Here is a 13,554-nt window from a genome sequence, read left to right as displayed (position 1 = left end):
CCTGGCTCTTTGAGACATTTGAACCTATGACCCTTGGAGATTAGAAGTGAAAGGGTTTTGGAGTCAGACAGACTCCTTAGCTGTCTGCCCCAGAGCCAGCAATGTGACCTCCCTGAGCTTTGGACTCGTCATCAGTAAAACCTCCCCTGGCTGCTGGAAAGGAGTGTGTGCAGGGTCTGTCACAGGTGGTTCATTAGCAGGAGCTGTCTGCTTCCGCTGCCTCAGGTAGGAATCCTTGGCAGCAGGTGACAGACAAGCCCAGAGAAATGTGGTTAAGAGCACAGGCTCAGGTACCCGGGTGCAGGTCGTACAGCCCTAGACGAGTTGCTAAACCTCGTGGTGCCCATTTTCTCATCCGTTAGTTGGGTTGGTAATGGTACTGCCTTATAGCGTAGTTAACGAGGCTTGAACAAGGCAGTGTTTGGCGGGCATTTCAAGCAGGGGCGGGCACAGAGGAAATGTCAGTTGGTGGTATGACCATTGTAATCAGTGGAGGGGCAGATGCTAAGGGTGGTCTGCGTGGACACCTCATTCAGCCCTTCGTTTATTCCATCATCATTTACTGAGCAGAGCACCTAATAAATTTTGGACGATTGTAGGTGCTGCAGTCAGAGCCCCCGAGTGAAGCAGGCTGGGCCTGCTCTCCCACAGCTTACATTAACAGGGCATGGGTGGAGAAGCAAAGGACCAGAAGCAAACAAGCAAGCAAATAAACAAGTGCCGTGAGGGAGAGCAGAGGGTGGAATGAGATGGAGTGTCTGGCGGAAGAGTTATTCTGCGAGGGGAGGGGGGCACAAAGGCTTTCCCAGGGCCCACATCTGAGCTGACACCTGAAGGTGAGACGGAGGCAGCCCCAGGAAGGTCTGGTGGGAGAGTCTCCCAGTGGAGGGCACAGGGAGGGTGATGGGAAGCGGGGCAAGGCTGAAAGGAGGCCGGGGCGGCCCGTGCACAGAGGTTGGAGAGGGCGGATGTGAGGGTCGGGGGTCACAGGGCTGGATCACACTGGGACTGGAAGGCCTGGGAAGGAGTTCAGCTTTTATTTTAAGTGTGAGGAATTCCCTGGAGGGTTTTTAATAGGAGAGTGACATGTTTGGGCTCCTGTTTTGGAAAGATTCCCAGCTGCTGTATGTAGAAGAGCTGCTGATAGGGCCAGGTGGCTGCATGAGGACCAGGCAGGAAGCTGTTGCAGCAGGGCCTCCTGTAAGCCTAACTCATTACATTTTTCTCTCTACCAAGCTTCCCCAGCCCACCCTTGCCCCTCTGATCCCTACCCCTAGCTTCCTTTATCACTTCAGCTTTTCTGACCCATCGGGTTTTCTCTATGACAGTTCTTCGCTCCCTCAGTTTTCGTCTGTTGTCATTTTCCAAGAGAGAGGCTATCTGAATCTCTCAGCCCTTCTTTGTTACTTGGGTCATGGCCTGGCTGCAGGTCAGCCTGGACGAGGCCCCTGTTCCTGCCTGGATTGGCTGTGACTGGAGGTGGGGGCCAGGTCTGATGATTCAAAGCCTACCTGCCCTAGGGCTGCTCCTTGAGCAGGGACTGGGTCCTCTAGCTTCCATGGAGGAGGCTGTAGGCAGGACTGGAAATGGACTTCATGTGCCAACTGCACTGTTTTTATCGTCATGAGGAAGAGGAACTGGATTGGTTTCCTTCGGCTCAAGTAGTGGAGCTAAGAAGCAAGGGTCCCCGTGATACGAGAACTTGGGGATAGATTTTGGGTGGGTGGAATAGAGATGAAGACAGTCTTTCTACCCTTTTGAGTGGGTTCCACTGCCCTTGGAGGTAGCCAGGGGTAGACAGAGTGGTCAAGGTAACAAGAGTCCCCAGTGGTCAGTGGTGGCCAATTTTCAAAAGCCACCCCATCTGGAAAGGAACCACAGCCCTGTCAGTTCTGCAGTTACTCCTGAATGGATGTCCCCAGCAGGGGAGACAGGGGTCACATCGTTACTTTGTGCATCTGCACTGGCCAGGTCAGCAGGGGCACAGCAGTCACAGTGCAGTGAGCCCTGCAGTCACAGCCTCTCCTCCCCATCGCATCTCTGCTCTCTCCAACCTGTTATCTTGCCAGTTTTTCTCAACATCTCCCCCAGATTCTCTTGAGTCACACATCTCCCTTCTGCTAACCAAGCCCAATACCTTTGTCTCTTCCAGTGGAACAGAGTTCCCTTCTTAGGGTCTCGCCCAGCAACTAGGAAGTATTTTTAGGTAGAGCTGCCGTTGATGGAAGGGGCTGCCCCAGGCACACAGACCCGAGGATCCCTGGGCCAGGAAGTGACAGTCAGCTAAATGCTGGCCCAGAGGCTGACCGGCTCCACCTGCGAAACCCTCTTGGGACTCCCCAGTTCTGAGGGAAGCCAGGGAGGCAAATGGCGCCTGTGTTGGGCTTCTGAGCTGCCACCTGGACTGTGGAATGGCGGTGGTGATGAATGGGCTCTGGTTGGTACTGTCCTCCCCCTCACCCCCTCACACACACTTCTCAGCCTTAGATCTTTCTGCTGCTATCTGTGGATTAAGATTTATGGCTTCCTCAGGCTTGTAATACTTGGGTGGACAGCGGCCTAATCAACAGAGCCGTCGTTTACCAAAATGCTGTCAGATTTGATGAAAGTCATTGGCTCTTAGCATTAAATTGGTAGTGAAGGGATTGGCCTTCCAGCAATTTACTGTGGGGTGGGCTTTCTTTAAAGGCCTGGAAAGCAAGATCATTGCAATTATTACAGCAAAGGCTTTGCTCTTGCTCCATTGCTGTATCTGGTTTCCTGTTGTGGGCTAGGCAGCTTAAGCACCAACAGGAAAGCTCGCAAGTGAAAATGTGAAGTGTGGGGGGCCCTTTCCTTTGTTTTCCTCTTTTGGGTTTTGAAAACACCTGCAGCGAGGACAATAAATGAAACAGCCCATAATGGGCTGGCCTTTACAGTGACCTTGCATGACACAGAGTGTCAAGCACTACTATTTGTAAGAGATCAGACAAATCTGAGAATTAAATATCAACTAAGGTAGACTTACTCCCCACTCTGTAGCTTCAGAGCCTCCAACCTCTAGAGGGAGCCATTTGCGTACCACACAACCTGCACAACCATGTAGGCGGCCCCAGCCTTGACCTTCTTTTCTAACGGATAGTAAACTTTAATGCACGCCTCTAGGAACACTTTTCCAAGAGGGGCAGCAGATGCACATAAATAGCTTTGGGCACAACACTGACCTAAGTGTGGTTGAGTACAAAACAAGCTGGCCTTGGGCCAGCAAACTAGAACATGGATATTTGAGTGTTGAGGCTTTTATTTTATTTTATTTTATTTTATTTCATTTCATTTCATTTCATTCATTTCATTTCATTTTCATTTCATTTCATTTCATTTTTCATTTCATTTCATTTCAATTTATTTATTTGTTTATTTATTTATTTATTTATTTATTATTTTTAAATTTTATTTGTTGTTGTTGTTGTTAAGGCTTTTAAATCTTGTCTTGGTCTATCGCTGATACTGCAGGGACCTACCCAGCTCTGGGGACTGCAAGTGGGCAGGAGAGAGCAGCTGCTAGAAACGCCCACTACGGGGTAAAGCAGCATGTGGGGCGGGGAGCCAGCCAGGAGCTTGGGCATCATCTTTGTGAGGGTGTGAAGATGGGAGGCAGGGAGCTGATGCGCCTGGAGGCTGGGCTGGAACCTGCCAGCCTTGTGCTCCTCCTGGGGAGGTGGGCATCTTTGTGTGGGTAGGGCTGCTCTCCGTCTTCTCCCGATAGTGGCAGGGGTGGCTCCCCGGGGCTGGGATGGGTGAGCCAGCCAGATGGAAGGACTATTTTATTCCCCTCTTTCATACCCCCTCAGCATTTAGAAACTCTTTCTGGACCACGTTAATTTCGTTGCATGTTGTTTGATAAACCCTTTCCTTATGTGTGCCATGTGAACTTTTTGATGGGCCAGGGCATTGGTTTTTAAATTTTTTTATACATTGACATGTTTCCAGAACCTTGTATACAGTCAGTACTGTTTAAGTGCCTTATTACCTACTGCAAACCTATCACCTGACAGCCGAGCAAGGCAAGCTGTTGAGCTAAGCTCCTGGGAAGGGACAGGGATACTTCAGGGGAAAAGGAGAATGGGAAAGTTGTGGAAGAGAGAGAGGCACGTGATGCTCTTCCTTGAACACTGGAGCTTCTCCTCATATTTATAATTCAGATCAGACCAGCAGAGCTGCATGAATCCCAATTCTCTTACTCGCCAATGGGAAACCTCATTCAGGCATGGCTGGATCCAGGTGCTCAGGCCAGCTCTCAACTCTGCTTTTCCCCATGTTGCCCTGCATGGTACCAAGATGGCCACCAGCAGCTCCCAACTTACAGTCTCTCACCCTGCTATTTAAGCTCTTTGGCTCCCCAGTCATCCAGTCACTGTGGGTCAATGGGGTCTAATGCTCAGATTGACCAGGCCTGGGTCATATGCTTCAACCCACCCCTGGACTCAGTTCCATGTGAATACTTGGGTTAGGGGTGTGGCAGGGGAGGATTTTCCAAAAGAAAACCGGGGTGCTTTTACCAACAGACGGGAACACATGTTCAGTCCCTGCCCCCTTTTTTCAGTGTTAGATAGTCTCAAGAAATTCCTTAATTTCCCTCTGTTATCCCCAGAGGCCACTGTAGTACAGGCTGGGCACATTTATTCTTCATGTGTCTGTTGGGAGCAATATAGCAAACCCCCCTTATCCACAGTTTTACTTTCTGAGGTTTCAGTTACCCACAGTCAACTGCAGTCCAAAAATATTAAATGGAAAATTCCAGAAATAAGTCATAAATTCTAAAATTGTGTGCTGTTCTGAGTAGCATGAGGAAATCTCACACAGTCCCGCTCCATCCCACTTGGGACATGAAGCGTCTCTGTGCTGTACGCGCTGCCTGCCTCTTCATCACTTAGCAGCCATCTCAGTTATCAGATGACTGTCAAGGTATCACAGTACTTGTGTGCAAGTAACCCTTATTTTACTTAATACTGCTACGTTCACATAACTTTCATTACAATATATTGCCATAATTTGTTCTATTTTATTATCGTTGTTGTTACTCTTTTACTGCGACAAATTTGTAAATTAAACTTTATCGTAGGTATATATATAAGAAAAAGGCATGATTTATATAGGGTTCAGTACTATCCACGGTTTCAGGCATCTGCTAGGGTCTTGGCAGGGATGCCTGTGGGTGAGGGGGCGTGGCTGTATAGTGTGGTAGTTCAGAACTGGGGTCGGTCAGCAAACTACAGCTCTTGAGCCGAATCTAGGCACAGTCTATTTTTTCAAATAAAGTGTTTTGGGGACACAGCCATCCCCATTTGTTTAGGTATTATCCATGGCTGCTTTCAAGCTAAAATGGGACAGCTGAATATCATAAGCAATATTGAGACCACGTGACTGGCAAAGCCAAAAATATTTACTTTCTACAGGAAACATTGGCTCATCCCTGATTTAGAGCAAGGCCCCTGGAACCGTACTGCTGGGGTTCAGATCTAGGCTCTGCAGCCCTCTAGCTGTGTGACCTTGGGCAAATGGCTTACAGACTCGTGCCTCGGTTTTCTCCCAGGGTTCCTGTGAGGACTAAATGAGCAAATAAATGCACTGAAGCACTTGGAGTGGCACTCGGTCTGTAAGTGACATGGCACCGAGGGTGAGAGCACCGATAGGGATGGGGGCAGTGCAGCCATGGGTGAGGAAGGTGTTCTGTCCCAACTATCGAATGTCCTGCGGGACACCAAGGCTCCAGGCCCCGTGTTCTGCTTCATCCAGCTGACAGCTAAGTTCACTAGCTTATGGGGAAGCTGAATCTCACCGTGTGAATGGTTCCAGCGCTGCCGCTGCCGGGGTGTGAGGATAAATGCACGGTTTAGATCATATCGCTCAAACGGGTAGAAATGTGGCTTGGCGAACCTCTTAGCACCAGGGCCGCGCCGGGGAGGCCCAGGGCAGGAAATTTAAGGAGGCCCTCACTCTCGGCTTCGTGCATTTGCAGGGCACCTGGGAGGGAGCACCTCCTTAAATATCGCTCCCTGGATGCCTCTCTTGCACTACTCCGTCCCAGCCCTGCACCAAGTCCAGCACAGCCTGCTGACTCCAGCAGTGGAACACGTGGCAGTTTCTTTGTTTGATTACCAGGCGACACAGGTGACTTGCTTCTAGGGGTCATGAGGGACGAAACACTCACTTGGGAGGAGGTGTGAGTCATCTTCACAGCAGTTCTGTGATGAAGGTGTCATTAGTGCCACTTTAACAGATGCGGGACTCGCCCAGGGTTGCACGGGGAATAAGCATCAGAGTTCCAGGAATCAAACTGGTCTGCCTGAGTCTAGAACCCAGGCCCTTCACCACACATTAGCAACTCTAATAGAACCACAAAAAATATATATGACAAGTGCCCGAAGGAGGATTAGCAATTAGGACTCAGCTCAGCTACATGGAACTGACACTGGACACTGGGCTTAAAGACTTTTTTTTTTTTCCCTCTCACATGAACAAGGCATTTGGAGGCAGCCAGGGGCCCAGGCTCCTCCTTATTTTCCACAGGGTCATCCTTCGCGTGTGGCTTTCTTCCTTATTCTCACAAGGTGGCTGCTCTGCACCCAAATATATCACATCCACATTCCATCAGGAAGAAGGGTAGAAGGATAAAGGGCAGAAGTCCTGTGTCACTGAGTGAGTCCCGGCTAGCAAGAAAACAGTGGCTTTCTTAGCTCTACCCGCAGACTTCCAGCTACTCACATCTGGCTCACAGGGCCATCCCTAGCTGTAAGGGCCACTAGCAGCGCGACTGTCTTAAAGAGACACACTACTACCTCAACAGTCGGGTTCCGTTAGTAAGGATGGAGAGGACAGTGGATAGCTACTGGGTGGGCAGAGTGTCTCCACATCTTAGTTAGGATTCGGATACATGGAGAAGATTTGGGAGAATGGCATTAAGGCTGAGAGAACAGCATAAGCAAAGGCATAGAGGTGAGGGAGTTTAGGTCACGGGCAAGGGTCAGGACTGTCACAAATAACAAACCCTATTCACGGTGGCTTACGTGAAAAAGGAAGTTTCAGCAGTGTCTTGCTTCAGGCATGGCTGGTTCCAAGGACCCATCGGGACTCTGCTTCCGTCTTTCAGCTCTCTTTACCTCTGTTTTGGGGCACAATGGTCCCTGGCTTAGCGCCCCTGCAGGAAGGGAGCACCTCTTCCCCACAGCTCTAGCCAGAATCCTAAGGCTACTCTCATCGGCTGCCTTAGGTCCATTCCCATCCCTGAACCAGCTGGCCAGGGCATGTGGTGAGGGGCAGAATGGGCTGATTGGCCAGTCCCAAGTCACATTCCTGCCCTTGGGCCACATGTGAACTGAGAGGGGGATGTTTCCCAAAGCACAGGGAATGGATGCTGAACTGAAAAAAATACAAATACTCGGGGTACAGAAAGCAGTTCTGCTTGGCCCAGTGGTCGAGCGTGTGACTACATGTGCAGGAATCAACGCAGGAAGGATGGCCTGGGACCAGAGTGTAGAGAACTGTGCATGCCAGGTGCATCACTTAGGGTACAGGTTTGGCTGCTGAAACAGGGAGACCCAAATAACAGTGACTTGAACAACATGGAAGTTGATATCTCTGACACAGCACCTCAGCGGTGAGCAGTCACCCTGCTCCGAGAGGTCGTGGAAGAACCCGGGCGCTAACTCTTTTGTCGCACCGCCGTCCTCCGGACGTTGCTTCCTCCCATAGTCCTCGGCAGCTCGCCACCTCCGCCATTCCAGTTGGGCAAGGGGCGTGCGACCCCTTCCCTTTATGGGCATACTCCTCCTCCCCTACACCTCATTGGCCAGAATGTGTTTACATGGTCCCCCCAGCTGCAAGAGAAGCTGGGAACGCCATGCGCACATCTGGAAAGGCAATACAAGGGAAGAAGGGGCAAAGGACACTGGGGGACAGCCTGCAGTCTGCCATCCCAGGCCAAGGGGTGGCTTTCCCAGAGAATGATCCAAGGAATGCTAAGAGGAAGAGAGGCCCTACCACACACACTTTCCGTGGCCCAAAAAGTGAGCAATGCTGCATCCTGTGTTTTATTTTAAGCTGTCCATGTGTGTGTGGTGGGTAGAAGGGGGGCGTATGAAAGGCCCCAAGAAGTCTTAAAGGAAAGCCCCAGGGTTTCTTAAACTTATTTTATCACAAAGCTATCTGGGAAGGTTAACACCTACTAAAATTCTGCTGAAGAGTTCCTAAAAAATTCTAGCAACCCACTTTGGGCTGTAGGAGCTGGTAAAGACTTTAGAGCCGAGGCGGCTTGAGCCCTCCAGGCTGGCCTGCATGAGATGATGCCAGGTCAGTGTGCGGGACAGCATGACTGCAGTTGTGCACATGCCCCTGCCTTGCAGGAAGCCCCTAACGTGCTCACCCCAAGACGAGTCAAGATGTTCGTACTACCGTATCTGAAACAGCCCGAATTCTTGTGTATAGAAATCTGTGCAGATCAGAACAGAAGCTGGTCCTCGGCTCCACATCGAACCTCCTCTGGACTATTCTGAAGATTTTGAGCCATGTGGGAATGTGACTGTCAAGGCAAAGGACGCTTCTGGGGATTGTCCACAGGTAGGACTGGCCTTGGCTCAGTGCTTTCGGGACTCTCTGTCATTTATTCCTTCCTTCCTTGGGAAAAGAGTCCTTTTCTGTGGAATGACTCAAATGACCTTATTTCCCTGTCCCGTCCATAGAAACGGGGTTTTACAGGAGACACACAGCGGTGAGTTTCTCTGAGTCCGAGAGGCTGGTGTATAGCCAAGTTCAGTATGTTACAGTCCCAGCCCCACCCCATGTCACAGAATACATGCATGCCCTTCAAGCAAAGAGGCATGGTAGTTCCCTCTTCTCCTTTGACCATTTGGTACCACCTGTTACATGAACATGTATTCCTTCCTTTGCAAGCTCCCAAGCTCCCTGCAGCGGGGCTGCCTGTCCCTCACAAGCCATTAAGCTCCATTAATATTCCTGTGTGCGCGTGCTCGGAATGAGCAGCGCCCTGCTCCGCCAGCACTGAATTTTCTCCACTGTGAGTGCTTGATTGTATTTCTTTCTTTCTTTTTTTCTCCCCATCTTGAGGGGGTACTCCGTAACTCTTCACAGTCAATTTCCCTTCAGAGTTATTTTCCTGCTAAGGGAAAGAGTAAAATGGCAGTGCCAGTTTTCGGCCAAGGCAGAAGCCATAAGAGATACAATCCAAACAGGGAACGAAAGAAAAAGCGCATGGCTAAATATGCTCGGCCACCTCACACTGTTTGCAAGCACAGCCTGAAAAGGAGCAAAAGAAAATGCTTGTCGTGTGTGTGCTTTTCATCTGACCTTCACTGTTGAAACACACCAGCCTTTCACCTTCAGTCATATCCTTAGTGAACTTCAATGTCTTGGCGGCTCTGCGTTCACAGACCGGTGTGCTGCAGACATGTTCTGTTGGCTGCCACCCCGTTGACTTGCACGGTGCTTTCAAAAGATGTGAATTACTAGCTGACATTTAAGAATCAAGAAATTCCATGTCAAAGTCTGAAGTTGGGGCTTCTCTTGAAAAATTAGAAGACTTAGGAACCACATTCTTACACGACAGCAATGACTTGGCTGGTAGCCGCTTTAGACAGGTGTGCGCTCCAGTGTGTCACAGTCCTCACCACAGGTCCCAGACACTTCTTCACACTGAAGATAAAACAGACAGTGAACAAGTATGTAATATGCCAGGAGGTGATAGGGCTTATCAGAGAAACAAAGCATAGAAAGGGGCTTGAGAAAGCTGGGCAGAGGCTGCCAGTTTATGTGGGAGGGCAGGGGCTTCGCCTCGAGGAAGCCACATGTGAGCAGAGGCCGCAGGGAAGCCAGGCAGTGAGCCATTTGGAGAAGAGCATCCCAGGCTCAGGAGCAGCAGGTGGAGGCCCTGAGGCGGGAGGCCGGTGTGGCGGGAGCTGAGTGAGCGAGGGCGGAAGGAAGAGGCGGTGAGACCAGAGAGGCAGCCGAGGCTCAGACCCCATGGGTCTGTGACGTCTGTGGGATTCTACTTTGGGGCGAATTGGATATTTGTTCGCAATTATAATTTAGTGTTTGAAAGTCGCCGTTACTTGCTGATACATATAAACAACTTGAAGACCTGTCACAGTCCGTGTGTCACCAGCAGGTCTGTGTGGACTGTGCTGTGGCCTGTGATGGCTCACCCACCGGTTGGTACTGTGTGGATCAGGCAGTTGTGCTATCATTGGCCAAGTATTCATTAATTTCAATGGTGAGACTTAAAAAATGAGGGATCATTTTTAGGGCAGTTCCGTTGCTTGGGCACTCCTGTTTCAGATTACCATATTAATAACCTTTAGCGAATGCTTTTTTCCCCTCTCTTTACTTTTTATTGTTATTTTCACATAAATGGGATTGAAACACCCATACTGTTTGATAATCCCACTTTTTTCACTCAACGACATATGTGGCCGGCCATCGTTCTGCACCAGTCCTCATTCGGCCATTGGAATCAGTGCTCAGGGCACTGTTTTGGGAGATGGTGGCCTGAGTTTGAATCCCGATCCACTTACTAGCTGTGTTCCTGCAATTTGCTGGTAAAGCAGGGATGAGTTTGATTAAATCAGCCGTGGGTATGAGAGTAGAGAATGACTTAGTGAGGAGACGGGAGGCATGGAGGCCAATAGACAGAAGGAGGGTCAGTGAGTCTTCAGGGACCTAAGTTGCTTTTACCACGCCCAGTTCTCTCTGCTTGTCCCTAGGATTCCAAATCCTTTACCAAGCCCTGCGATTTTAACTTCTCAGTTCAAAACACACATGGATGTCTTGACGCTCCCGGCAATATGGACAAAGACAGGATCCTCTTAACTATTCAGGATGTAATGGTAAGACCGATTTTTCACATTCTAACCATGAAGGGCCAGGGTCTTTTCCGTAGCCCAGCAGCTGGGCCGTGGGATGCCAAACCCCGCCCCCCCGGGAGAGTCTTCATTTACACCTGGGAAAACGACAGATAACAACAGGATTTGGCTTTAACAAAACCCTTTGGCCCACCCACCAGAAGATTTAAAACAACAGGTGAGAGATTTGGCTTAATGACATTTCAAAAATGATAGGAAAGGCCCATGTTAAATGAGCACTTGCTAGATGCCGAGCACTGTGTTTCGTGCGTAACGTCCATTGCTGTGTTAACCTTGCGAGTTAAGTGCTAGGTATCTTCATTCCCATTTTTTGGTTGGAGGAAACTGAGGAGCAGAGAAATGATGTTGCTCACCTGGGGTCTCAAGAAGCCCAGACCCTGTGGCTCCTTCTTCCTTGGGATTAACAATCACAGGCTGGGAACCGCACTGACCTGATTTTGCCTCTGAAAGTGCCCAGCTCTCCTCAGGGGCACAGTCTGTGGTGAATACTATTGACGTTCTGCCTGGGAGCAAGGCGCTCAGAGGCAGCCAGCTATCAGTTACTTTAACCGTTTTAAACAATGATGGAGAGAACCTCTCCTCTGCCGGTTCTCTCTCCCTACGACCCCTGGGAATGTTGACGAAACATGTTTTTCAAAATGAAATCCGATGAAGAAACAACCAGGCAAATCCAAATTGAGGGACAGTCTACAAAACAACTGGCCTGGAGTCTTCAAAAGTGTCAGTGGCATAAGAGACACAGGAAGGCTGTTCCAGACTAAAGGAGGGTAAAGAAATATCTTGATTATGCGATGTGAGATCCAGGGAGGAGAACTGCTATAAATTTAAGGATTGTTTTGGGGGAATTCACAAAAATAGTGAATTATATTATATTAGATCACAATATTAGATGTTATTATATTAGATCTTAATATTAGATAATAATACTTTTTGATGTTAAATTCTCCAAATTCAATAATTATATTGCGGTTATGGAAGAGGGGGTCCTTGTTCTCGGGAGACACGTGCTGAAGTGTGCAGGCGTGAGGGGTCACAGTGTCTACCACCAAGACGTAAATGGGCCAGAATAAAGAATATGTGGGTATAGACTGAAGAGGGGAATAGGAAGAAGAGAGAGGGAGAGAAAAGTGGCAAAATGTTAACAATTGGGGAATGTCAGTGAAAGGTTTTTTGGGCATTCATTTTATTATTCTGATAAATTTTCTGTGGCTTTTACATTTTTTCAAAATAAAAAGCTTTTTAAAAGCTAGCACATTAAGGAGGAGATAAACGGCCTCATTAGAGCCAAGCATCAGCAAAGGAAAAAATAGAGAAAATTGAAAAAGGAGACCTAGCTGAAAAAGCTGAGTAGGATTGTATCATTGTCAGTTTCTTGATTGTGCTATTGTGCTCTAGTTATGCAAGATGCTACCATGGGAGAAACTGGATGCAGGGTATGTGGGATCTCTCTGTATTGTTTCTTACAAATGGCATGTGAAATCTACAGTTAGCTCAAAATGAAAAGTAAAAAATAAATAAATAAAATAAACACAAATGCCCAGGTCCTACTACCCAGAGATTCTGATTTTCATCCTGGGTTTGGCCCCAGGCTTTGTATCTTGTTTTAAGTGCCCCGCGTGATGATAATTTGCAGCAATATTTGAGAACCACAGTTATAAGGAAAAGATGAGCACTGTGGATCTCAAAATTTGATATGCACAAGAACCACTAAGGACATTAGTTTAAACTGCATCTATTTTAAGTCTAATTTTTAAGCTACTAGAATTTTTACATACGAGGTAGCACAGTTATTTAACAAAAGAACTCCTAGTGATCCTTACCCAGAGAGGCTTGTACAGTAGAGTCCACCTCAAATGGAAGGAAAGTTTTGGAGGTAATTTGGACTTTGTGGCTTGTATTTGGAGACTATAAAAGAAAGAAATTTAAAAATTCAAAGTTAAAATCTCATCTACACCGTACAAAATGAAGATAACTGTAAAGCAAAACAAAACGACAATAATAACAACAAAAATCCACAGAGGTTCAGGAAAGGCAGCAAGGGCTGGGAGGAGGTTCTGCGTTTTCCCTCAAAACCATATCCTGACTTCTGGAAACTTGAGTGGAAGAGGCTGTCACTTAAAAGAATAATAAATGAAAGATACAAAAGCAGAATAGCTCTAGACATTTCCTATATTATACAGATCAGTTTAGATATTGACTATTAGTATGAAGAAAAGACCAAATTATATTCAACATACATTTTTTTCTTTTTATAAAATTTATTGGGGTGATATTGGTTGATAAAATTATATAGGTTTCAAGCGTACAGTTCTATAATACATCATCTATATATTGCATTGTGTGTTCACAACCCAAAGTCAGATCTCCTTCTGTCACCGTATATTTGACTTCCTTTACTTTTTCTACCTCTCCTCCTCCCTCCTTTCCCTCTGGTAACCACTAAACTGTTGTCTGTATCTATGAGTTTTTCTTCATTTGTCTTGTTCGTTTACTGCTTTCAGTTTTGTATCCCAAATATGAGTGAATTCATATGGTTGCCATACTGGCCTGAATGCACCTGATCTCGTCAACATATTCTTTTAAGAAGACAAGAGAGTCTTAATATATTTTAGAAATATTTTCATAGAAAATTATTTTAAGT

General features: G+C 47.7%; 1 protein-coding gene across 1 annotated transcript in view; it reads left to right on the top strand.

Moving 5' to 3' along the window:
* Window positions 1-13,554, top strand: part of KIAA0556 (KIAA0556 ortholog) — a 179,175-nt gene that overhangs the window by 59,922 nt on the left and 105,699 nt on the right. The window contains exons 6-7 of the mRNA XM_011376974.2: window positions 8,464-8,595; window positions 10,755-10,877. Coding sequence (XP_011375276.1) covers window positions 8,464-8,595; window positions 10,755-10,877 — 255 coding nt within the window. The remainder of the gene's footprint in view (window positions 1-8,463; window positions 8,596-10,754; window positions 10,878-13,554) is intronic.

This window comes from Pteropus vampyrus, unplaced genomic scaffold (genome assembly GCF_000151845.1).
Source record: "Pteropus vampyrus isolate Shadow unplaced genomic scaffold, Pvam_2.0 Scaffold303, whole genome shotgun sequence".
Lineage (NCBI taxonomy): Eukaryota > Metazoa > Chordata > Mammalia > Chiroptera > Pteropodidae > Pteropus > Pteropus vampyrus.
The sequence above is the reverse complement of the archived record's forward strand: the minus strand, read 5'-3'. Positions and strand labels throughout refer to the sequence as shown.